The sequence below is a fragment of the Tamandua tetradactyla genome, chromosome 3 (genome assembly GCF_023851605.1).
Source record: "Tamandua tetradactyla isolate mTamTet1 chromosome 3, mTamTet1.pri, whole genome shotgun sequence".
Lineage (NCBI taxonomy): Eukaryota > Metazoa > Chordata > Mammalia > Pilosa > Myrmecophagidae > Tamandua > Tamandua tetradactyla.
The window spans coordinates 79,484,919-79,512,633 of NC_135329.1; the positions used below are offsets into that span (position 1 = coordinate 79,484,919).

At 40.1% G+C, this 27,715-nt stretch overlaps 1 protein-coding gene and 2 pseudogenes across 12 annotated transcripts in view; all 3 read left to right on the plus strand.

The window, feature by feature from the left end:
* Window positions 1-27,715, plus strand: part of SNED1 (sushi, nidogen and EGF like domains 1) — a 140,246-nt gene that overhangs the window by 70,894 nt on the left and 41,637 nt on the right. For all 12 annotated transcript variants that reach the window (XM_077153321.1, XM_077153322.1, XM_077153323.1 and 9 more), the window contains 2 exons: window positions 13,570-13,683; window positions 13,802-13,915. In XM_077153321.1, coding sequence (XP_077009436.1) covers window positions 13,570-13,683; window positions 13,802-13,915 — 228 coding nt within the window. The remainder of the gene's footprint in view (window positions 1-13,569; window positions 13,684-13,801; window positions 13,916-27,715) is intronic.
* On the plus strand, window positions 20,123-22,184 carry LOC143677410 (activating transcription factor 7-interacting protein 2 pseudogene; annotated as a pseudogene).
* On the plus strand, window positions 21,922-23,227 carry LOC143676741 (activating transcription factor 7-interacting protein 2 pseudogene; annotated as a pseudogene).

Here is a 27,715-nt window from a genome sequence, read left to right on the forward strand (position 1 = left end):
TACTTCTTAATTATCAGCCCACCATTGTTTGAGATGTATCCAGGTGTTCTAGTTTGCTAGCTGCCAGAATGTGAGATACCAGAAATGGGATGACTTTTAAAAAGGGGAATTTAATAAGTTGCAAATTTACAGTTCTGAAGCTGTGGAAATGTCCAAATTAAAACAAGGCTATAGAAATGTCCAATCTAAGGCACCATCAAGATGTTACCTTCACTCAAGAAAGGCCGATGAAGTTCAGGGTTTCTCTCAACTGGAAAGGCACATGGTGAACATGGCAACATCTGCTAGCTTTCTCTTCATGAAGCTCCTCCAGGGGTGTTTTCCTTCTTCCTCTCCAAAGGTATGGGCTCTCATGGCTCTCTTACATTCTCTCCTCAAAAGGCTTCCTCTTTTAAAGAATTCCAGTAAACTAATCAAGACCTACCTGGTATGGGTGGAGTCACCTCTCTATCTAATCAAAAGTATGTCACATCTCCATGGAGATAAATTAATCAAAAGATTCTAACCTACATTATTGAATAGGGATTTAAAAAAATGGTTGCTCCCACAAGATTGGATCAGAATTAAAACATGGATTTTCTAGGCTACATAATACTTTCAAACCAGCACACTGGGTAATACATTGCAAGAATTATAAGGTCTTGTTTCCTTTCTAGACTCCAGGAGTTTGAGTTGTTTAAATGAGCTATCCAGACAGGTTGATTTTGACTGTGTTACAGAAAATTTAGGTTCTAGATGAAATAAACCTCTTTGCCTTTGGTCTTATGCTGTAGGTGAAGCTCTAGAGTACATATGCTATCATCTTTTTCCCTGTATTCTGATTAGCTTCATTTTTATCTCTAATTGGAGCCTGATCTCTTTTTCAGTTACTTTGACTGTTATTGATCATAGCTATTCTAACTTTCAGGGCTGCAGCACTCCATTTCTGGTGTCAAAGAGTTACTCAAACTTCCAGAGAAATACCTGCTAATACACATATAGCTCAGTGTCTCAGAATCCAGAAATACACTTACAACTTCAGACTAAGTGTGGCTGCCATAAGGGTTTACAAGCTAAGCTCCAATTTTATTATAAGTATTTTCTCAAGAAGACCTTAGCATATTTGTTCTTTTGTTTCTGGCATATTTTGCTGAACACATTATACCCAAGGTTTATTCAGTTCATTGTGTACCCTTTGACATCCCTCCTTTTTGTAGCTGCACCAAATTCCATCATATGAATGTATCTCAGTTCACCATTCTTCTCAGTGTTATACCTTTCAGTTCCCTCCATCTATTGGCCATCATGGATAATGTCCAAAATAAACTCTGTCTTACGGTGTCCTCATTTGGTTGTAGAATCAGCAGAACCCTCAGTTTTAGACAATTTTCAATGGTGTGCAGTGACAAAGAATTGGCATACACAGCCTTGCCAAATATCAAATCAAAACTACCCCTTTTTGGGGGATCCAAGATGGCGTCTTAGTAAGGTACATGCGTCTTAGTTCCTCCGACTCCAAATCAACTAATAGGTGAACAGAAACAGTACAAAACAACTCCCGGGGCTACAGCAGGGAATGGACACACAGCGTAACCAAGTCTGGGCTGGCTAGTCTGACTGCGAAACTCAGCTGCGGTGAGTGAGATCCCCGAGCGGCGGGCGATTTCCCGAGCAGCCACAGCTGCGGCGGTCCGAGCTAATCCCTCCCTCCTTCCGGGGCTGACTGAGAGACTCGGAGAGACAAGCTTCCCAGCCAAGGCGGCCGGCGCCACACTTTTGCGGGCGGCTTCGAGTCCGCGACTACAAGTCTCAGATCAGAGGGCTATCCAAAGTCTGGGCTGGCAAGTCTGATTCCGAGTCTTGGCTGCGGCGAGACCCCCGAGCGGCCGCAGCTGCGGCGGTCCGAGCTAATCCCTCCCTCCTTCCGGGGCTGGCTGAGAGACTCGGAGAGACAAGCTTCCCAGCCAAGGCGGCCGGCGCCACACTTTTGCGGGCGGCTTCGAGTCCGCGACTACAAGTCTCGGATCAGAGGGCTATCCAAAGTCTGGGCTGGCAAGTCTGATTGCGAGACTTGGCTGCGGCGAGACCCCCGAGCGGCCGCAGCTGCGGCGGTCCGAGCTAATCCCTCCCTCCTTCCCGGGCCGGCTGAGAGTATCGGAGAAGTAAGTTCCCCAAGCCGAGGCAGGCGGCGCCCTTCTTTTGCGGGCGGCTTCGAGTCTCGGCTTTAAGTCCGCGGCTACGAGTCCCGGATCAGAGGGCTATCCAAAGTCTGGGCTGGCTAGACTGACTGCGAGACTCAGCTGCGGTGAGACCCCCCGAGCGGCGCGTGATTTCCCGATCAGCGGCAGCTGCGGTGGTCCGAGCTACTCCCTCCCTCCTTTCCGGGCCAGCTGAGAGTATTGGAGAAGCAAGTTTCCCAAGCCGAGGCAGGCGGCACCCCTCTTTTGCGGGCGGCTTCGAGTCTCTGCTTCGAGTCCGCGGATACGAGTCTCAGATAGGAGGGCTATCCAAGCCGCGGAAGCCCCCCCCCCCACGGGAGGCTTCCTGGTCCGGTGGGGAATCCCCCAGGCCCGCTGCGGCCCGCAACCAGCCACAGGGTCCCCTCAAGCCGCGGCAGCTGACGCCCCCACCACGCGCGGCCCCTGAACCAACGGAGAGATTTGGATCCGAAATCCCCAGGCCACGGAGATCAGTGACTGGGGGAGACCCATTCCAAACACTTGAGACAAACGTGTGCCACGTGCGCCACGTACTGGGCAAGATAAGAAAAACAGATCCCAGAGATTTCACAGAAAAATCTTACAACCTTGCTGGGTCCAACACCAAGAGAAATCTGAATAAATGCCCAGACGCCAGCAGCAGAAGATAACTGTCCACGCTCAAAAGATTGAGAATATGGCCCAGTCAAAGGAACAAACCAATAGCTCAAATGAGACACAAGAGCTGAGACAACTAATCCTGAATATACGAACAGAAATGGAAAACCTCTTCAAAAATGAAATCGATAAATTGAGGGAGGACATGAAGAGGACATGGGCTGAACATAAAGAAGAAATAGAAAAACTGAAAAAACAAATCGCAGAACTTATGGAAGTGAAGGATAAAGTAGCAAACATAGAAAAAATAATGGATAGTTACAATGATAGATTTAAAGAGACAGAAGATAGAATTAGTGATTTGGAGGATGGAACATCTGAATTCCAAAAAGAAACAGAAACTATAGGGAAAAGAATGGAGAAATTTGAACAGGGTATCAGGGAACTCAAGGACAATATGAACCGCACAAATATACGTGTTGTGGGTGTCCCAGAAGGAGAAGAGAAGGGAAAAGGAGGAGAAAAACTAATGGAAGAAATTTTCACTGAAAATTTCCCAACTCTTATGAAAGACCTAAAATTACAGATCCAAGAAGTGCAGCGCACCCCAAAGAGATTAGACCCAAATAGGCATTCTCCAAGACACTTACTAGTTAGAATGTCAGAGGTCAATGAGAAAGAGAGGATCTTGAAAGAAGCAAGAGAAAAACAATCCATCACATACAAGGGAAACCCAATAAGACTATGTGTAGATTTCTCAGCAGAAACCATGGAAGCTAGAAGACAGTGGGATGATATATTTAAAATACTAAAAGAGAAAAACTGCCAACCAAGACTCCTATATCCAGCAAAATTATCCTTCAAAAATGAGGGAGAAATTAAAACATTCTCAGACAAAAAGTCACTGAAAGAATTCATGACCAAGAGACCAGCTCTGCAAGAAATACTAAAGGGAGCATTAGAGTCAGATACAAAAAGACAGAAGAGAGAGATATGGAAAAGAGTGTAGAAAGAAGGAAAATCAGATATGATATATATAATACAAAAGGCAAAATGTTAGAGGAAAATATTATCCAAACAGTAATAACACTAAATGTCAATGGACTGAATTCCCCAATCAAAAGACATAGATTGGCAGAATGGATTAAAAAACAGGATCCTTCTATATGCTGTCTACAGGAAACACATCTTAGACCCAAAGATAAACATAGGTTGAAAGTGAAAGGTTGGGAAAAGATATTTCATGCAAATAACAACCAGAAAAGAGCAGGAGTGGCTATACTAATATCCAACAAATTAGACTTCAAATGTAAAGCAGTTAAAAGAGACAAAGAAGGACACTATATACTAATAAAAGGAACAATTAAACAAGAAGACATAACAATCATAAATATTTACGCACCGAACCAGAATGCCCCAAAATACGTGAGGAATACACTGCAAACACTGAAAAGGGAAATAGACTCATATACTATAATAGTTGGAGACTTCAACTCACCACTCTCATCAAGGGACAGAACATCTAGACAGAAGATCAACAAAGAAATAGAGAATCTGAATATTACTATAAATGAACTAGACTTAATAGACATTTATAGGACATTACACCCCACAACAGCAGGATACACCTTTTTCTCAAGTGCTCATGGATCATTCTCAAAAATAGACCATATGCTGGGTCACAAAGCAAGTCTTAACAAATTTAAAAAGATTGAAATCTTACACAACACTTTCTCGGACCATAAAGGAATGATGTTGGAAATCAATAATAGGCAGAGTGCCAGAAAATTCACAAATACGTGGAGGCTCAACAACACACTCCTAAACAACGAGTGGGTCAAAGAAGAAATTGCTAGAGAAATTAGCAAATACCTCGAGGCGAATGAAAATGAAAACACAACATATCAAAACTTATGGGATGCAGCAAAGGCAGTGCTAAGAGGGAAATTTATTGCTCTAAATGCCTATATCAGAAAAGAAGAAAAGGCAAAAATTCAGGAATTAACTATCCATTTGGAAGAACTGGAGAAAGAACAGCAAGCTAACCCCAAAGCAAGCAAAAGGAAAGAAATAACAAAGATTAGAGCACAAATAAATGAAATTGAAAACATGAAAACAATAGAGAAAATCAATAAGGCCAGAAGTTGGTTCTATGAGAAAATCAATAAGATTGATGGGCCCTTAGCAAGATTGACAAAAAGAAGAAGAGAGAGGATGCAAATAAATAAGATCAGAAATGGAAGAGGAGACATAACTACTGACCTCACAGAAATAAAGGAGGTAATAACAGGATACTATGAACAACTTTATGCTAATAAATACAACAATTTAGAGGAAATGGACGGGTTCCTGGAAAGACATGAACAACCAACTTTGGCTCAAGAAGAGATAGATGATCTCAACAAACCAATCACAAGTAAAGAAATCGAAGCAGTCATTCAAAAGCTTCCTAAAAAGAAAAGTCCAGGACCAGACGGCTTCACATGTGAATTCTATCAAACATTCCAGAAAGAATTAGTACCAACTCTCCTCAAACTCTTCAAAAAAATCGAAGTGGAGGGAAAACTACCTAACTCATTCTATGAAGCCAACATTACCCTCATACCAAAACCAGGCAAAGATATTACAAGAAAAGAAAACTACAGGCCGATCTCTCTAATGAATATTGATGCAAAAATCCTCAATAAAATTCTAGCAAATCGTATCCAACAACACATTAAAAGAATTATTCATCATGACCAAGTAGGATTCATCCCAGGTATGCAAGGATGGTTCAACATAAGAAAATCAATTAATGTAATACACCATATCAACAAATTAAAGCAGAAAAATCACATGATCATCTCAATTGATGCAGAGAAGGCATTTGACAAGATTCAACATCCTTTCCTGTTGAAAACACTTCAAAGGATAGGAATACAAGGGAACTTCCTTAAAATGATAGAGGGAATATATGAAAAACCCACAGCTAATATCATCCTTAATGGGGAAAAATTGAAAACGTTCCCCCTAAGATCAGGAACAAGACAAGGATGTCCACTATCACCACTATTATTCAACATTGTGTTGGAGGTTCTAGCCAGAGCAATTAGACAAGAAAAAGAAATACAAGGCATCAAAATTGGAAAGGAAGAAGTAAAACTATCACTGTTTGCAGATGATATGATACTATACGTCGAAAACCCGGAAAAATCCACAACAAAACTACTAGAGCTAATAAATGAGTACAGCAAAGTAGCAGGTTATAAGATCAACATTCAAAAATCTGTAGCATTTCTATACACTAGCAATGAACAAGCGGAGGGGGAAATCAAGAAACGAATCCCATTTACAATTGCAACTAAAAGAATAAAATACCTAGGAATAAATTTAACTAAAGAGACAAAAGACCTATACAAAGAAAACTACAAAAAACTGCTAAAAGAAATCACAGAAGACCTAAACAGATGGAAGGGCATACCGTGTTCATGGATTGGAAGACTAAATATAGTTAAGATGTCAATTCTACCTAAATTGATTTACAGATTCAACGCAATACCAATCAAAATCCCAACAACTTATTTTTCAGAAATAGAAAAACCAATAAGCAAATTTATCTGGAAGGGCAGGGTGCCCCAAATTGCTAAAAACATCTTGAGGAAAAAAAACGAAGCTGGAGGTCTTGCGCTGCCAGACTTTAAGGCATATTATGAAGCCACAGTGGTCAAAACAGCATGGTATTGGCATAAAGATAGATATATCGACCAATGGAATCGAATAGAGTGCTCAGATATAGACCCTCTCATCTATGGTCATTTGATCTTTGATAAGGGAGTCAAGCCAACTCACCTGGGACAGAACGGTCTCTTCAATAAATGGTGCCTAGAGAACTGGATATCCATATGCAAAAGAATGAAAGAAGACCCATATCTCACACCCTATACAAAAGTTAACTCAAAATGGATCAAAGATCTAAACATTAGGTCTAAGACCATAGAACAGTTAGAGGAAAATGTAGGGAGATATCTTATGAATCTTACAATTGGAGGTGGTTTTATGGACCTTACACCTAAAGCAAGAGCACTGAAGAAGGAAATAAATAAATGGGAACTCCTCAAAATTAAACACTTTTGTGCATCAAAGAACTTCATCAAGAAAGTAGAAAGACAGCCTACACAATGGGAATCAATATTTGGAAACGACATATCAGATAAAGGTCTAGTATCCAGAATTTATAATGAGATTGTTCAACTCAACAACAAAAAGATAGCCAACCCAATTACAAAATGGGAAAAAGACTTGAATAGACACCTCTCAGAGGAGGAAATACAAATGGCCAAAAGACACATGAAGAGATGCTCAGTGTCCCTGGCCATTAGAGAAATGCAAATCAAAACCACAATGAGATATCATCTCACACCCATCAGAATGGCCATTATCAACAAAACAGAAAATGACAAGTGCTGGAGAGGATGCGGAGAAAGAGGCACACTTATCCACTGTTGGTGGGAATGTCAAATGGTGCAACCACTGTGGAAAGCAGTTTGGCGGTTCCTCAAAAAGCTGAATATAGAATTGCCATACGATCCAGCAATACCATTGCTGGGAATCTACTCAAAGGACTTAAGGGCAAAAACTCAAACAGACATTTGCACACCAATGTTTATAGCAGCGTTATTTACAATTGCAAAGAGATGGAAACAGCCAAAATGTCCATCAACAGACGAGTGGCTAAACAAACTGTGGTATATACGTACGATGGAATATTATGCAGCGTTAAGACAGGATAAACTTATGAAGCATGTAATAACATGGATGGACCTAGAAAACATTATGCTGAGTGAGTCTAGCCAAAAGCTAAAAGACAAATACTGTATGGTCCCAATGATGTGAATCGACACTCGAGAATAAACTTGGAATATGTCATTGGTAACAGAGTTCAGCAGGAGTTAGAAACAGGGTAAGATAATGGGTAATCGGAGCTGATGGAAACAGATGGTGCAATAGGACTAGATACAAAAACTCAAAAATGGACAGTACAATAATACCTAATTGTAAAGTAATCATGTTAAAATACTGAACGAAGCTGCATCCGAGCTATAGGTTTCTGTTTTGTTTTGTTTTGTTTGTTTTGTTCTTATTATTATTACTTTTATTTTTTTTCACTATATTAACATTCTATATCTTTTTCTGTTATAATGCTAGTTCTTCTAAACCGATGCAAATGTACTAAGAAACGATGATCATGCATCTATGTGATGATGTTAAGAATTACTGATTGCATATGTAGAATGGTATGACGTCTAAAAAAAAAAAAATGGTCAGCACAATACTGCCTAATTGTAATGTAATTATCTTGGAACGCTGAATGAAGCTGCATCTGATCTATAGGTTTTTTTTTGTTTGTTTGTTTTCTCTTATATATTTTTGTACTTTTTATTTTTATTTGTGTTTTCTCTCTGTGTTATCACTTTATTTCTTTTTCTGTTGTAGTGCTATTTCTTTCTCTAAATCGATGCATATGTACTGAGAAATGATGACCATACACCTATGTGATGATATTAAGAATTACTGATTGCATATGTAGAATGGATTGATTTCTATTGTTGTGTTAGTTAATTTTTTTAATTAATAAAAAAAAAAAAACTACCCCTTTTTACTTGTCACTCCCTGCCACTTAGTTGGTAGTGATACTGTTGATGTTTCTTGTTAACTATTGATGACAGTATGCATTTTTAGTTTTCCTGCATGCCCCTCTACTATTGACTCTTTGTCCACTATGAACCTTTGAAATAATTCTTGAAAGAACTTATTTATAATCGTAGATTTAATTTGTGGGATGTATGGCACTACACCTCCCCTTTCAATCATATTCACCTTCAATATGGCAATGTTACTTGTAACCCCACTGTTTTAGTTTGTAAATGCTGCCAGAAATGCAATATACCAGAAATGGGTTGGTCTTAATAAAGGGAATTTATTAAGTTATAAGTTTACAGTTCTAAGGTCATAAAAATATCCAATCTAAGACATCTAGAGAAAAATACCTTGACTCAAGAAAGGGCCAGTGACATTTGGCCTTTCTCTGTCAGCTGGAAAGGCATGTGGCTATGTCTGCTGGCTTTTGCTCCCCACTTCTCAGTTCAGGCACCTTCCCTGGGGGCATTTTCTTTCTGCATGTCCAAATGGCTCCGTCTGTGTCAGGTCTTTCCAAAATGAGAGATGAAGAGATACATCTCTATGGAAACCACCTAATCAAAAGATTAGGTGGGTTACATCTCTATGAGAACAACTTAATAAAAAAGATGTCACCCAACAATGAGGATTAAAGAACATGGCTTTTCTGGGGTGCACAACAGTTTCAAACCAGCACACCTGCCAATTAGTTACCATCACTTCTGTCCATTCCCTTGCATTTAGGTTCAACCTCATTGAGTAGCCTTTCCCCTGTCTGTAGCTTTTGTGTCCTCTAGGTCTGCTATATTCTACAGCGTAACCTCTGAGATGACCTTTACCAGAGTCATAACAGTGAAATCATATATGCCTTTGTGTCTGACTTATTCCACTCAGCATTATGTCCTCAAGATTCATCCACATTGTCATATGCTTCAGGACCTCATTTCATCTTACTGCTGCATAAGATTCCACCATGTGTATATACCACATTTTGTTTATCCACTTGTCTGCTGATGGGTACTTGGATTGTTTCCATCTTTTGTCAATTGTGAATAATGCCACTGTGAACATAGGTGTGCAAATGTCTGTTCATATCACTGCCCTCAGCTTTTCTGGGTATATACTGAGTATTGGTATTGTCAGGTCATAGGGCAGCTCAATAGTTGTGTGAAGAATTGCCACACTGTTTTCCACAGCGGCTGTACCATTATTCATTCCCACTAACAATGAACAACTGTTCCTATTTCTCCATATCCTCTTCTACATTTGTAGTTGTCTGTTCAATAACAGCCATTCCTATAGGTGTGAGATGGTATCTCATTTTCATCTTGATTTGTATTTCCCTTATAGCTAATGAAAATGAACATCACTTCATGTCCTTTTTAGCTATTTGTATTTGCTCTTCAGAAAAGTGTCTATTCATATCCTCTGCCCACTTTATAATTGAGTTGTTTGTTCCTTTGTTGTTGAGTTGTATGATTTCTTTATGTATATAGGATATCAGACCTTTATCTCATATGTGATTTCCAAATATTTTCTCCTGCTGAGTTGGCTGCCCCGTCACCTTTTTAACAAAGTCCTTTGAGACACAGAAGCTCTTGATGGTAAGGATTTTCCATTTGTCTATTTTTCTTTTGCTTCTTGTACTTTAGGTGTAAAGTTTAAGATGCTACCACTTATTACTAGATCCTGAAAATGTTTCCCTGCATTTTCTTTTAGAATTTTTATGGTACTGGCTTTTACATTTAGGTCTTTAATCCATTTTGAATTAATTTTTATATAGGGTGTAAGGTAAGGGCTCTCTTTCATTCTTTTGGCTATTGATATCCTATATCCCCATGCCCATTTATTGAGAAGACTATTCTGTCCCCATTCAGTGGATCTGGGGGCCTTATCAAAAATCAATTGTCCATACATTTGGTAGTCTATCTCAGCATTCTCAGTCTGATTCTATTGGTCAATACATCTATATTTGGGCCAGTACCATGCTCTTTTGACCACTGTGGCTATATAATAAGCTTTAAAGTCAAGAATTGATATTCCTCTCACTTCACTCTTCTTTTTAAAGATATCTTTAGTTATTCAGGGTCTTTTCCCCTTCCAAATAAATTTGATAACAGTTTTTCCAAGTTATCAAAATAGGTTGTTGGAATTTTCATTGTTATTTTATTAAATATGCAGATCACTTTGGGTAGAATTGGCATCTTAAGAACATTCAACTTTCCTATCCATGAGCATGGAATGTCTTTCCAACTGTGTAGGTCATTTTATATTTCTTTTAGCAATTTTTTTAAAAATTTTCTTTGTACAAGTTCTTGACATCCCTGGTTAGGCTTATTCCTAGATACCTGATTATTCTGATTGCTAATTTGAATGGAATTTTTTTTCCTTAATTGTCTCCTCAAATAGGTCATTGCTTGTGTATAGAAACATTACTGATTTTTATACATTAACTTTGTATCCTACCACTTTTCTGTATTTATTAGCTTAAGTAGCTTTGTTGTAGATTTCTCAGGATTTTCTGGAATAGGATCATGTCATCTGCCAATAATAAAAATTTTACTTCTTCCTTTCCTATTTGGATGCCTTTTATTTCTTTCTCTTCTCTAATCGCTCCAGCTAGGAGCTCTAATACAAAATTAAATAATAGTGGTGACAATAGGCATCCTTCCCCTGTTCCCAATCTTGGGAATGCTTTCAGTCTCTAGCCATTGAGGATGATGCTGGCTGTTGGTTTTTAATAGATGCCCTTTATGATATTGAGGAAGTTTCCATTGATTCCTACATTTGAAGTGTTTTTATCAGAAAAGGATGCTGAATTTTGTTGCATGCTTTTTCAGCATCAATTGATATGATTGTGTGGTTTTTCACTTTCAGTTTTTCAATGTGCTCCATTACATTTATTGATTTTCTTATGTTGAACCATCCTTGCATTCCTGGTATAAACCCACTTGGTTGTGATGTATAATTATTTTAATATGTCATTGGATTCAATTTCCTAAAATTTTGTTCAGAATTTTTGCATCTATATTCATTAGGGAGATTGATCTATAATTTTCCTTCCTTATAGTTTCTTTATCCTGCTTTGGTATTAGAGTGATGTTAGCTTCATAAAATGAGTTTAGTAGTGTTCCTGTTTATTTAAATTTTTGGAAGGATTTGAGCAGAATTGATATTAGTTCCTTTTGGAATGTTTGGTAAAATTCCCCTGTGAAGCTGTCTGGCCCTGGGTTTTTCTTTTTAGGAAGATTTTTGTTAACTAATTGAATATCTTTACTTGTAATTGGTTTGTTAAGATCTTCTGTTTCTTTTTCAGTCAGTGTCAGTAGTTCATGGGTTTCCAGGAGTTTGTCCATTTCATATAATTTTTCATTATATCCTCTTAGGATTTTTTTAATTTCTTCAGGATCCTGGATAATGACTCCCCTCTCACTTCTAATTTTGTTTATTTGCCCCCTCCCTTTTTTTCTTTATCAGTCTAACTAAGGGGCCATCAATTTTATTGATTTTCACAAAACATTTGGTTTTGTTGATTTTCTTTTGTTATCATTCTCCAGCTCATTTATTTCTGCTTTAATCTTAGTTATTTCTCTTTTTCTATTTTCTTTGAGATTATATTACTGTTCTTTCTCTTTCTTCTTTATGACTGATTCAGTCTCTTTACTTGTGATTGGTTTGTTGAAGTCATCTATTTCTTCTCAAGTCAATGTTGGTTGTTCATGCTTTTCTAGAAAATTGTCCATTTATTTCCCTGGCTTACAGCTCTAGCTGAAACTTCCAGTATGGTCTTTAATAGGAGTGATGAGTGATGAATCCTTTTCTTGTTCCAAATCCTAGGGGGAAACCATACATTTCTTCACCATTAAGTGTGATGTTATCTTTGTCTTTTGGAGATGTTCTTTAACATATTATGGATCCTCTCTGTTCCTAGTTCACTGAGAGTTTTTTATCATAAATGTATTTTGGATTTTATTAAATGCTTTTTCTGTGTCTATTGATGTGATCACATGGTTTTTCCTTCTCAGTCTGTGGATGTGGTGATTGCATTGACTGTTATTGAGGGACAAGCCTTGTACATCTGAAATAGAGCCCACTTGGTCCTGGTATATGGTTCCTTTCATTCATCCCTGGATTTTGCTTGCTCAGATGGTGCTGAGGATTTTTGCATCCATGTTCATGAAAGATACTGGTCTGTAGCTTTCCTTTCCTGTAGTGTTGTTGTGTAGTTTTGATACCAGGGTCATGTTGGCCTCATAGAATGAGGTAGAAAGAGTCTTCTCTGCTCCTATTTCCTGGAAGACAGTGTGGAGACTTGGTATTGCCTCTTCCTTAACTTGTTCAATAGGGCCCTGTCTGCAAAGTGGGAAAATCATTCTGCCCTTGTCTCAGGATTGGTGGAGCACTTGGGTGGGAAGGGAAGGGGCTGCTGCCATGCAGGATGGGGTCCAGCTCCCCCGAGGGCCCTTCCAGGCCCCAGGTCTGAGAGTGGCCTCTGAGGTCACAGTGTTGCCTTCCCGACTGAGCCTCCTTCCAGGGCAAGCCTGGCCTGGCAGGGCTGGTCCCCTCCCATCGGGCTCCTGCATCCACCCCCTGCTCAGGGTTCCCAGGACCAGGGGACTGAGCAGGGCCTCTGCCCCGACCATCCCTCTAGCAGAACGCCATCACCTCCCCTGCCATGGCCCCTCCCCTTCAGGACCCCCAAACCTCTCCCACATTCCATGGCTCCCACCCTGCAGACTACCTCCTTCTCACGTGCTGGGGTCACCTCCCTAGCCCCATGCTCCAGCACCCCACTCTGTGACTATAGCTTTTGTCACCGAATAGCCCAGGGGAAGTTCTACCACACCCACTGTCCCTACAGGGCAGAGGCAAGGTCTAATTCACCCCATACCTCTGCCCAGCATGCACATATGGTGCACACACACACACACTCCAATCTGGGTTTGCTCAGTTAGATCCATTCAGATGGAGTATCAGGTGGCCCATTGGGTCTGGTCAGGCCTCCTCCTAGCCAGTCACCCCCACGGTGATGGCAAGACCCTCCCACGCTGCAAGCCCAAGGCTGCAAGCCAGACCACCGCAACCAGGGAGTCCATCATCCTTTCCTCTTCACTCACAGCCCAATCTCCTTGTGACGCCAAAGAGTGTCAGCATGGCAGCCAGTGCCTGGTGGAAAATGGCTCTGCGGTGTGCATGTGCCAGGCCGGGTACACAGGGACCACCTGCGAAACAGGTGAGTAGCTGCCCTTGACACCCATGGGGAAGGAAGCGTGGGGCGTTGCTGGGAGAGGCCCCCACCCGAGGGGCTCCAAGGCTGGCTTGCAGCCGAGCATGTCTCTGCTGTTCCATAGATGTGGATGAGTGTGGCTCCAGCCCGTGCCTGAACGGGGGCTCATGTGTCGATCTGGTGGGGAATTACACCTGCCTGTGTACAGAGCCCTTCGAGGGACGTCACTGTGAGACAGGTAACAGACCACGTGGGGGTTCTGTGGGAGACAGCGGTCTTGTGTCCACTGTCATGCCACTGGGCACCATTCCCACCTCTCAGGCCGACTGAACTTGTACCCGTCTCCGGAGGGTGGGAGAGGCCTCTGCTCTTTCTCACTTCTCAGAACCTCCTTACTGCCGGCCTTGGCTCTGCTGACGATGTGCTGTGTGAAGCTGGGCCTGTCTCTTCCCTCTTCAGGCCCTAGTTTCCCATCTGCGTGGTGCAGAGATGAGCTGCCACATCCCCAAAGCCCTTCCTTCCAGCTCAGAGGGTGCTTTGTGTCTTCCTTCCTGTTCCAGACCCCTCACCATGCAAGGAAAAAAGTGTAGAAATCAGGAAGGTTTTTTTTCTCTATTTTTCATGAAATCTACCACTTTCTATTCTATTTTATGTCATTTTAAATCCTGTTATAACTCAGTAAATCAACTTAAAGACCCACTGAGATTACAGCCCACACCAAAGAAATAGGGCTATAGGGCATGGCCTTCTCCTAGGCCCACCACATCCACTGCTAGTCGTGCATCAGGGGCTGCTGCTTTCCAGGGGGGTGCTGAAAACCAACTGGTTAAGCTTTTTATTATTATTCTTATTGCTCATCTTCCCTTTATTTTATTTATTTTTATTTTTTAATTTTTTTTAAACATAACAACATACAAACACAAACATTCTTACCATATGATCATTCCATTCTTGGTATATGTTCTAGTTTGTTAGCTGCTAGAATGCAACACACCAGAGATAGATTGGCTTTTAATAAAAGGGGATTTATTTCGTTAGTTCTTCAGAGGAAAGGCAGCTACCTTTCAACTGAGGTTCTTTCTTATGTGGGAAGGCACAGGGTGATCTCTGCTGGCCTTCTCTCCAGGCCTCTGGGTTGTCAACTTGGCCAGGTGAAGGTGCCTAGTTATGTTGCTGTGGACATGAGCCAATGAGACGTGAACCTCATCTGTTGCTCATTGCATCTGTGGTCAGCTAAGAGGCATGCCTGCTGCAATGAATGATGTTTGATTTAAATGACTGGTGCTTAAATGAGAGAGCACAGTGTAGCACAGCCAAGGCAGCTCAGCATACCTCATCTCAGCACTCGCAGCTTACCCAGGCCTTTGGAGATGCAGAAAGAAAACACCCCGGGGAAAGCTGTTGGAACCCAGAGGCCTGGAGAGAAGGCCAGCAGAGATCACCCTGTGCCTTCCCATGTAAGAAAGAACCTCAGATGAAAGTTAGCTGCCTTTTCTCTGAAGAACTAATGAAATAAATCCCCTTTTATTAAAAGCCAATCTGTCTCTGGTATGTTGCATTCTGGAAGCTAGCAAACTAGAACAGATTTTGGTACCAGAGAGTGGGGTGCTGCTGTGGTTTGCAAATACCAGATATGTTGGAACAGTTTTTTGATGGCTAAGGGGAAGATTTTGGAGGAACTGTGAAAAGAATGATGGAGAAGTCCTGGAGTGCTTGAAGAGACTGTTGGTGTAAACAGAACCACTGCCAACTTGGACAAAGGTGGACACAAAAGGGAAAAATTGGAGTTTGCAGAGTAAAAACCATGGAAGCTTGGATCCAAAGCCAAGAAACCTCAGCCAGGAGAGTGGACCTACCCATATACATGGAGAGGGTGAATTTACCCTGAAGGGCGAGGATGAGTGTCCCACCTTGTTGCAGTGGAAGAATCATGCAGCCTCAGGCCTTGGAGAAGGTACAGCACGCTCCTTGGGGGACTGGGGAGAGAGTCTGGCTGCCACCACATGGAGGGGTTGAGTGTGTGCCCCGGAAATGGCAGAGAGCCCAGGGGTCACCCTGATGCCTGGAGAGAGTGGAGCCGAGATAAAGGTGGTCTCCTCAGTGTTCCCCAAGGTTGATTTGGAAAGAGGCGGGCCACTGCATAGGCCCATGGAAAGGGTGGGGCTGCCACTTTCTAAAGCCAAAGGATAAATGACTTTCAGACTATGAAATCCAGTGGTGTTTTCCCTTCAGGTTTTCCTTCCAGTTTCTCCCTATGGATCCTGTGACTGTCCTCCTTTGCATATTGGCACCAGATAACTTGTTTTGAGATTCACAGGTCCACAGCTAGAAGAGAATTTTTTGCACCTTAATATTGTTTAAGGTGATGCATGTAGTTGCCAAATTGACAAGGGGTGGACATGTGGTAGTTAGATTCAGTTGTCAGCTTGGCCAGGTGAAGGTGCCTAGTTATGTTGCTGTAGACATGAGCCAATGATACATGCCTCTTCTGTTGCTCATTGCATCTGCGGTCAGCTAGAAGGCGTGCCTGCTGCAATGAATGATGTTTGATTTAATTGGCTGGTGCTTAAATGAGAGAGGTCAATGTAACACAGCCCAAGCAGCTCAGCATACCTCATCTCACCACTCGCAGCTCAACCCAGGCCTTTGGAGATGCAGAAAGAAAACACGCTGGGGAAAGTTGTTGGAACCCAGAAGCCTGGAGAGAAGGCCAGCAGAGATCACCCTGAGCCTTCCCACATAAGAAAGAACCTCAGATGAGTTAGCTGCCTTTCCTCTGACAAACTAATTAAATAAATCCCCTTTTATTAAAAGCCAATCCGTCTCTGGTGTGTTGCATTCCGGCAGCCGGCAAACTAGAACAGTATATAATCAATAACTCACAGTTCATCTCATAGTTGTATATTCATCATCATGATCATTTCTTAGAATATTTGTATCAATTCAAAAAAAATTAAAAAAAGGAAAAAATTCATACATACCATACCCTTTACCTCTCCCTTTAATTGATCACTAACATCAATCTACTAAATGTATTTTAACATTTGTTCCCCCTAATATTTATTTATCTTTAATCCATATGTTTTACTCATCTGTCCATAAGCTAAAGAAAAGGAGCATCAGACACAAGGTTTTCACAATCACACAGTCATATTGCGAAAGCTCTATCATTATACAATGTCTTCAAGAAAATGGCTACTGGAACACAGCTCTTTATTTTCAGGCACTTTCCTCCAGCCTCTCCATTGTCCCTTAACTAAAAAGGTGCTATCTATACAATGTGTAAGAATAACCTCCAGGATAACCTCTTGATTCTGTTTGAAATTTCTCAGCCATTGACACTTTATTTTGTCTCATTTCTCTCTTCCCCCTTTTGGTTGAGAAAGTTTTCTTTCTTGATGCTGAGTTCCAGCACATTCTAGGGTTTCTGTCCCACGTTGCCAGGAAGGTATTCAAGCTTATTTTGAATCCAAAAATTTATGAAGGAAATGACATTTTATCCATGAATGAGACACAGATGCCACCAGGGCCTCTGTCAGTCTCTGTGTCAGATGGCCATAGGCATGGTCGGGGGTCAAGGCCATGGCCCGAGGGGACGATGAGGCTGTGCAGTGTGGACAGGCAGCTGGGGGCACCCACTGTGATTGTTACCATTCACCTTGCCCAGTTGCATGGGTTTACAGATGATCTAAATATCTATGTATTTAACTAAACTTGTGAGAAAACAGATAAGTAGTTTTAAAAGATTTCTTCTAGGCACCACATTTTACACAGAATAGTAATGCAGGTGGAAGTGAACAATGAGAAACAACAAGACCGGCACTTCTGCCCCTAATATAAGGCCATGTGCCACATTACATGGTGCAGATAATCCCAATCAGGTCTAACAGGACGTTGACCAAAACTTCGACATGATCAAAGAGAGTATCTGGCCTTCTAGATGAAAGGATGAACTGCTCTGGGAAGGTCTCTCCTACATCAGCAACAGACAAAGTATATAAAACTGTTTTTAGACACTAGACAACAAACAGTAAACTGCTGTCCCTGAGAGAAGGGAAACAATTAAGTGAGCCCTTACAGTTGCCCCGTTTCCAGGTCACCATGCAGAGAAGCAGAATCCTGCAGCCCCTGTTGAGCAGACTGAGACCAGGGTTTGAAAGGCTGGTGTGACTGGAATTTGTGGGGTAGAAGGCTGGGGGAAAAGCCACCGGAAAGCAGTAAGTCAAGCAGTTCCTGTCAAAGTTCAAACAGAGCTTGGAATAATTCACCTTTCCAGCAGCCAGAGTAGAGAGAGCACATGATACCCAGGGCTAATAGTGAGTAAATCGATGAATGCTAAACTAAAGGCCACTCTGGACCTGCCCTAACAAATTTTTCAAAAAACCCTTGAAAGGATTGTGGTAGATCCCAACTGCGTGCCAGAATAATGCCCAACACTCTGTAAGGGAATATAGCAGAACTAGGACCCCAAAATATCCAATCAAAAATTATTATGCACTCAAAGAGTTAAGAAAGTATTACAATCATGGGGGGAAAAATCAATGAGGGCAGTGCAACGGTGGCTCAGTGGCAGAATTCTCGCCTGCCATGCTGGAGACCCGGGTTCGCTTACCGGTGCCTGCCCATGCAAAAAAAGAAAAAATCAATGAAACATAGACAAAAATTACAGCGATGATAGAATTAGGAGATATGGATATTTAAACAGCTATTATGAACATGCACCATATGCTCAATAATGTAGAAGAACAAAAGAACTTGATTAGGAGAGAAACAAAAATATATTGCTTTAAAAATAAAAAAGATGAAAAATGCAATATCTGAGTTTAAAAATTATTTGGATGGTATTAACAGAAGAGTATACATGGCACAAGAAAAGATCAATGAACTTGAAGGTAGAAATGGAAGCAATCTTACTTGCCACACAGACAGATAAGACAAAAATAAATAACAAGGCATTAATGATGTGTGGGACAATATCATGCAGTCTAACATATGCACATAAGGAGTCAAGGAGGAGGGTGGAGGAACAGAAAAAGTACTTGAAGAAATAATAGCCAAAAATTTCCAAATTTGGTGAAAACTAAGACTCGTATATCCAAGGAACGTGTGGAGAAAACCACAAGAAGCCATACCATAATCAATGTGCTGAAGAAACAATGATAAAAAGAAAATATTAAAAGCTGCCAGAGACCAAAGACACAGATACAAAGAGACAAGAACAACAAGACTTGTTCCCAGAAACAGTGCAACACAGAAGACAGCGGAGTAGCGCCTTTAAAGTGTCAAAAGAAAAAACTATCAACCAAAAGTTTATACGCAGCAAAATTACCTTTCAAAAATGAAGACTTTTCAAGACATTCAAAAACTGAGAGAATTCATCACCAGCATACCTGAATTGCAAGAAACGTTAGAGGAAGTTCTTCAAGCAGAAGAAAAATGAAACCAAATACAAATATGGATTAATACAAAATAATGAAGAGTGCTAGAAATAGTTAATATATAGGTAAATATAAAAGATTTTTTTCTTTTTAATCTCTTTGAAGACAACTGACTGTTTAAAGCAAATATAACACTGTATTGTGAGGTTTATAACATGAAGAAATGAAATGTATGACACCAATAGCATAAAGGAGGAATCTGCAAATGTTTTCTGTAAAGGAACAAAGAGTGAATATTTTTGGCTTTGCAAGTCACATGGTCTCCAACTCCAGCTCTGCTGTTGCATCAACAAATGTGCATGGTTATGTTGCAATAAAACTTGCAACTTTGCAAAAAAAAAATGAATGGCAAACTAGATTTGGCCTATGGGCCATAGTTTGGTGACCCCTGGAATAAAAGATAAGAAGGTAACAATGGGAATATAATGATGTAAAGTGAAATGGTAAAATGCCGTTTGAAGATACACTGTGGTAAGTTAAAGATATATTGTAAGCCCTATAGCAACTACTAAAAAGAATAATAAGTTATAGTCAATAAACTAATCATGGAGATAAAATAGAATCCTTAAAATACTTGATCAATCCCAAAGTCAGGGAAAGAGGGAAAAAAGAACAAAGAAGTAGTGAGACAAATTTTAAAACTAACATCAAGATGGTTGATTTTAATTCAATCATATTGATAATTGCAGCAAAATGTAAATGGTTAAACCATCCAAGTTAAAAGCATAGATTGTCAAATTAGATTGAAAAGCAAGATCCAACTATATACTATCTGCAAGAAATCCAGTTTAAATATAAAGATGTAATTTTAATGTAATAGAAAGGGTTTCTGGTTCTGGGTATGATAGAGTAAGCACATTCTATCCTGTCTCTCCCACTGAATACAGCTATAAATCCTGGAGAATGCGCGAAATAGTTATCTGAGGACTCTGAAAAGTAAATAGTAGCAGGTGGAATGGGGAAGATGACCAAGATTCGAAGTACCACCGATAATCACCGGTGAGTTAATGATTTTTTTCCTCTGGTACCCCCAGCCTGGACTCAAGTCAGCACTCAGTCCAGAAGTGTGCATCAGCGTGGACAAGGGGCTCCAGGAGAAACCCTCTAGTTAGGGTTGCAAAGCAGGACCAACAGGGGAGCTGCAGGGCTCCCATGTACCTAAGGCTCCAAGGAAGCGCCACCTTTCCTTCCAGCTGGAGGGGCTCTGGTTTCAAAAGGGTGGGGCAAATCCCTATTGCTTTTTCCCTTTTTCTGTCTTCCCATTTCTTGATCCCAGACATAGGTACACTCAGAGGAAGTAACTGGCAAAGTGGAGCAATTAAAGTTGCAGCTTCCTAGCCAAAAAAAAACACAACGAGTAGCCCCAGAGAACTAGAAAGGACTGGGGAGACAGTGGAAAGGGTAGATCTTGGGACAGTGACCCCATAAGGTTATTTCTTAACTTTTGAGCTCCCCTACACTGGGCAATGTGTGGCCTAATCCTAAATAGCATACAGAAGATTCCAAGAAAGTCTCATAGGTAGACCAACCCCCAGACGCCAACATTGAGTGGTGGGCACAGGGGCCAGATATAAGAAGAATGTGAAGGTTTTGAAGGTGAAACTTAACTGAAACCTACAAAAGGTGGTTCAGAACTTGCTACTTACACCCAACCAGGTTGATTGCCCACTAAACGAAAATAAGAACATTCTCCATAGGATTTAAACAAGACCTAGAATCTCATAAAATATTCAAAACCTATGGGATATCATCCATAAGTACTTGGGTTATGAAGAACCAGGAAAAATCTCAACTATCGTGGGAAAAGAAAATTGAAAATTGCCAGTGCCAAGGAGGCACAGATATTAAAATGATCTGACAAAGACATTGAAGTGGCTATTACAAAATGCTCCGGGAGCGGCGGTTGTGGCCAGTGAGGTGGCCCAGAAGCAGCTGTGGCCACTGTCATCTCACAAAACCTAAAACTGTTCCGATCAAATGATATTCAGAATAAACAGAATATAGGAAAAGGAAGCTTCAGAATATAAAAGATGGGAAATCCAGATAGAATTACCCAGAAGGTATTAAAGTCCCCCCCCCCAAAAAAAACAATGCCTGCAAGTTACCAGAAGCAAGTCGAGATCCTGAATAAGTTAAAAAATGTTGAAGTACTGAAAGCAACAATTGGGAATAAAGTGCCAACTAATAATCAGAATTTAAGTACAGGTGTCATACAAAGTATATACGTTCTGAAAATGATGCTTTTTTCACTGGACTCTATGAAAAATTCAGTAAGCTCACAGAAAAGTAGAGTATTCCATCAGAATTTAATAGACCCAGTAGAGGAAATTGTTGGTTCAGAAATGAGATTGGAATGTGGTAATGAAAAAGCCATGAGCCCTTCCCAAAAGCCAGGCAAAACAGTAGATTCCCCCAGGAGACTGTACATAAGAGGCAAAAGTCTCTCAGAACACTTCTGAAAATCGTTTTGAATATCAGGCAAATTTAACAAGAGATTTTTGGGGGGTGGTAAGTAAGAGTAACATTTACTGAATGATACAGGACTGAGTACTATAAAGGGTTTACAAGTTTGGAAATGCATCCCATCCCTGCCTGACCACCCCGATACCCAGAAACTACAGTTCTTTGGAGTTATACACAATGGCCATAACTGGTGGATATCTGTTTGTAACAAACCATAGCATATTTATACTGTATCACTTAGAGTGATTATAGAAACAAGATTGGTTTTTTTGGCAACATAAAGGAGATTGTAATCTAAAACCCATTTACTCTCCACCCAGTGTATCAAAGTGGCATAGTTCAAATGCCGGCGTGTACAGTAACTAATATCTTGAATGATCAGAGAAATGACAAGATAGTTTCCTGTTTAGAAACAAGCCCTAATTCAGGGTCACCTGATAAAAGCAGAATGGTACCATTTTAAGTCCAGACTCCTGTTTTGTACATGTTGAGGAAGCATCTAATTTGGTAAATTAAGGCAGTTCTAGCAACTGTGTTGCTGGCATCTTGAAAACTAGAGTCTAGTGGAACAGGCTGTTAAAGCGTTTCAACTTGTGGAGGCATAGACTCAACATGGCATTCATCATTCGACACTGATAATAATAGTCAGACATTTTGCTCAACAGGAGTTCTGTAGTATAAATCACAAAGTATTTGATTGCAAACTAAAAGAATTGAATGAGTACATTGGGAAGACAATGGAGGAATAAACATGAAGCAGTAGCCAATGAATTCTTCACAAGAATAGCAATCAAAGGTGTGTTGAAACAGTAGTGTTATCTCAGCGGAATTGTTTGGAACCAAACATGTCATCCAGTAATATAGCCTGTAAGGTTATATTCAGAGACTATGAATTTGGATAAGATTCAAGAGTCAGTTAATAGTATGGATGAAAAAAATGACTTCTATGAACTATGAACCTTCTATCTCTCCAGAGAAAGCAAGTGAAAAGATTAATTTGTCACTGGATCATGTTGAGTCAGCTTCTGAAAGTAACAGTGATGATGTTATGATTTCTGTGGCAGGTCCTAATGTTAAAACTCCAATTGCATCAAATCCAATAGATACTGAAAAAATTACATCAAGAAATTCCAGTGATTTAGCTGATGCTGAACCAGAAGTTCTAACTAGAGAGAAAAATAAATTTGATTCTGTGTTGGTCTAACAAAAGAAGGCCTAGTCATCTGCAACACAGAAAGCCCAGTATCCTTCCAGAGTCACCTTCAAAAGCTGTTTTAAACTCAGAAGAGACAACCTCAGTGGCGCAACATGCAGGCCAGATTCTTGAGTCCTTTGAGCAGCTGACACATCTCCCAGAACCACCACCGCTCCTACCTGAACTGTAGACAAAACCTGAGATACACTTTCTCCCCAGAAGCCTGAGCTCAAAGTGAAACAGGTTCTGAGACCCAGGGGCCTCACCCTGACTTGGCAGATCACCAAAATCAATCCCAAGTGTGCTACCAACTCATCCTGTGCCATGAAACCCTAATAATAAGCTGACTTGGAGTAAAATCGGAGAAATTAAAGCTTTACCTTTTATGACTTGTACTTTATACTTGTACTCAGTTTTTATCTTCCAGCAAATACTACTTTACGTTTTCCAGTAAAAAGACATTTTGGAGTGATATAGACCATTTTGTGACATAAAAATCCATTTTCTGAAAATCTCACCTAAAAGAAAATTCTTCAGTAATTATATATTGTAATATGTTTTGCTTTTTCATATTTGGGTTGTGTTACTCTGACACTCTTTTCTGTTTTAAAGGGTCAGTTCAGACTGTGAGCCCTTTGTACAGGGACAGTCCTCTTCCATATATTATATGTGACCAATCCAATAGTTTCATGAATTTCTGATTCACATTCAGTAAGTACTGCCAACGGATGTGTCTCAAATGTACATCGTCAAGGGCCCATGTTGGTGAGCCATGTTGTGAACAATGTCTTTGGTGGCTGTGCAGCTGCTGCTTGTATCGAAGGTCCTAGGATTCCACCGTTTCCTCGTCTGACAGTCACCTGTGGGGATCTGCTTGTGGCCAGTGGACACAGGAGATGTCAGCTCTGCACTGGAACCAGACCATCTCTGGGGTACATTGCCACCAAGGTTTTAAGAAAATAAATACCTTCCCATTCTGTGTGGGGAAAAAAAACTCCAACAAATAAGTGAGAATGCTCTTTAAACAAACGAAGGGACAGAAAGCATCAGTCAAGAAAAAGACACTATAAATAAAAGCCAAACAGACCTCTTAGAAATGAACATTGCAATAACTGGAATTTTAAAACTTAGTAAATGGGCTCAAGAGCAGAATGGAGATGGTATGAACCTGAAGATAAATGAATAAAACTGATCCCACTTGAACAACAGAGAGGAAGAATAGTGTATAAAATGAATTGAGCCTGAGAGGCCTAAGAAACGAGATCAGAAGTTCCAAGATTTATGTCATTAAAGTTTCAGTAGAAAAGAAAAAAGACTGAGATGCAAAAAAAGAGAAAGTGTTGAAGATTTAATGACTGAAAACTTCCCACATTTGACAAAAGACATAAAGATTGAAATAATAGAAATCAAAACAGAAAAATAAAAGGAAAACCTTGAAACCATTGGAAATTAAACAACACAATTCTAAATAATCTGCGTCAAAGAGAAGGTTTCAAGGAAAATTAAATAATATTTTGAGCTGAATGAAAATGAAAATACAGCATATCAAAATGTGTGGGATAGTTTAAGCAGTATTTAGATAAATTTACAACAGCATATGTCAATAGGAGACAAGAAGGAAGGTCTCAAATCAATGAGCTCAGCTTTCACCTAAGTAAACCCAAATCAATGAAACAAAAAGCAGTTTCTTTGAAAAGATCAATAACATTGATAAACCTCCAGCAAGACTGATAAAGAAAGGCAAGACACACAGAGTACCAATAACAGGAATGAAGGAGAAGGGTCACTGCAGACTACTCAAACATTAAAAGAACTATAAAGGAAAGCTATGATCTACATGCATAACTTAAAAAATCAAATGAAATTAACCACTTTGTCAGAAAACACAAACTACTACAGCTCATCCAAGATGAAATAACCTGAATAATCCTGTAAACCATTAAAAATTTTCAATATGTAGTTTCACTTTGAAACTTCAAAAAAAGAAATCTCCAGGCCCAGGTGGTTTCACTGGCAAATTCACCAAACATTTAAAGAAGAAATAACATCAGTCCCACACACTCACTATCAGAACAAGAGAAGAAAAGTAAATGCCTCCAAACTCATTCTAGGAGGCTGCGGTTCCCTGATACCAGATCAAACACAGTACAAGAAAAGAAAACTAAAGAGAAATATCACTCATGAGCAGACTCAAAAACCCTCCAAAAATATTAGCAAATCGAATCCAGCAGTTTTTAAAAATAATAAGACATCATGACCAAGAACAGTTTATTCCAGGAATGCAAGATTGGCACAATATTTAAAAGCCAGTCAATATAATCCACCAGAATTACAATCAAAAGAAGGAAAAGCATATATATTGTCATATCAATGTATGCAAAGAGTGTTTCATAAAATTCATCATATATTCTGGTAACTCCCAGGAGACAAGGAATTAGAAGACATCCCCACTCTGATAAAGGTATCTAAAAAAAATCCTGCAGTGAACAATATACTTGATGAAAGACTAAATGTCTTCTCCCTAAGATCAGGAACAAAAAAAAAAGCAAAACAAACAAACAAACAAAAAACAGGGTCTGTTCTTACCACTCCTATTCAAAATCCTAGCCAGTGAATTAGGCAAGAGCCAAAAATAAAATGTAAATAGAGTGGTAAGGAAGAAATAAAATTGTCCCTTTTTGCAGCTCAATTGATTGCCTAGACATAAAATCCCAAGAAATCTACAAAAGGGCTGCTAGAATTAATAAATGAGTATAACAAGGTATTAGGATACTAGGTGAACATACAAAAGTCAATTGCTTTTCTGTGTACCAACAATGAACAATTGGAATTTGAAATTAAAGTAAAATACCATTTACAGTAGCACCCTGAAAATGACATACTTAGATATAACTCTAACAAACTGTGCATAAGAATAAATGGAAAATACAAAACTCCAATGAAAGAAATCAAAGACAATCTCAAAGAATGAAAAGATATTCCGTGTTGATCAATCATAAAACTCGACATAGTGAAGATGTCAGTTCTGCCCAAATTGATCTATTGAACACGACTCCAATCAAATCCCAGCAGGGTTTCTTAAACATTTTTATTGTGGTAACATATATACACTGTAACATTTCTTATTTTAGCCACATTCAAGAATATGATTCAGTGGTGTCAATTGCATTCACACTATTGTACAGCCATCATCACCATCCATCACCAGCAGGATTGCTTTGTAAATAGAGACGTGCTGATTCTAAATGTATAATAAGATGTACTTTAAAGCCATGTGGTACTGGCAAAGGGACAAACATGAAGATCGATGGAAAAGCATAAAGAATCCAGCAATAGACATACTCAAGGATAACTGATTTTTTAAAACATTTTTCTTGTTAATTATAATATATATACAAAGCAAAGAAGGAAAAGCAAGAATTTTCAAAGTATACCTCAACAAGTAGTTACAGAACAGATTTCAGAGTTTGTAATTTGGTAACCCAGATTTCATCATGGGTTACTGTGTTAGTTAGATTCAGTTGTCAACTTGGCCAGGTGAGCATACCTAATCTTGTTGCTGTGGACATAAGCCAACGGTACGTAACCTCATCTGTTGCTAATTACATCTGCAGCCAGCTAGGAGGCGTGTCTGCTGCAATGAGTGACGTTTGACTTAATTGGCTGGTGCTTAAATGAGAGATTGCAACGTAGCACAGCTAAGCAGCTCGGCATTCCGCATCTCAGCACTTGCAGCTCAGCCCAGGCCTTTGGAGATTCAGAAAGTCACCCCGGGGAAAGCTGTTGGAACCCAGGGGCCTGGAAAGAAGACCAGCAGAGACCATCCTGTGCCTTCCACGTAAGAAAGAACCTCAGTGGAAAGTTAGCTGCCTTTCCTCTGAAGAACCAACAAAATAAATCCCCTTTTATTAAATGCCAATCCGTCTCTGGTGTGTTGCATTCCGGCAGCTAGCAAACTAGAACAGTTACCATCCCACTATTTCAGATTTCTCCTTCTAGCTGCTCCAAAACACTAGAGGCCAGAAGAGTTACCAATATAATGATTCAGCAGTCATACTCATCTGTTAAATCCTATTTTCTCTTTTATAACTTCTCCTTCTCCTTTGATCCTTCTCCCAGTCTATAGGGATCTTTGACAATGCCTATTCTGATTTTCACATTTTGAGAAGGGATGTCAACACTTAAGGATGTAATTAGTTGATCATTTTGGAAAGGCTGGTCCTTCTGGGTTTCAGGATTTATCTGACCTAGGAACCCTCTGGGAATTATAGGTTCTCAGGGAAGCAAACTTAGTGCATGAAGCTTTTATAGAGTCTCAGTTTCAGCTCTAAGTGTTATTAAGAGTCAACAGGAGTGATGTTGGTTGGAGTTTAGCAAATCATGGCAGTTAGCACTATCTAACTGAAGCTTGCATCAGAGTTACCTCTATAATAGCTTCTTGACTCTTTTTGATCTCTCTTGGCTACTGATGCCTTATTTTATTAGACTTCTTTTCCTCCTTTTGGTCTGGAAGGCATTGTCAGTTCCACGGTGCCAGACCCAGACTCATCCCTGGGAGTCATGCCCCATGTTGTCAGGGACACTTTCACCCCTGAATGTCATGTCCCATGAAGGGGAAAGGGTGATGATTTTCCTTGCAGAGTTGGACTTAGAGATTGAGAGAGGCCACATTTGAGCAACAAAAGAGGCTTTCTGGAAGCAACTCTTAGGCCTTGTTATGAGTATTCTTAGCTTCTCCCCTACAGAAATAGTTTCATAAGGGCAAGCCTCAAAATCCAGAGCTTGGTGTATTTGCTTGGGAGCCCCAATGGTTGAAAGGGTACCTGGGTTTTCCCATATGAGAAAGCTTAATAGCTCCATATATACTTTTTTTTCCCTTGGACCCTCAAAGGATACTACCAATACTTCTTAATTATCAGCCCACCATAGTCTGAGATGTATC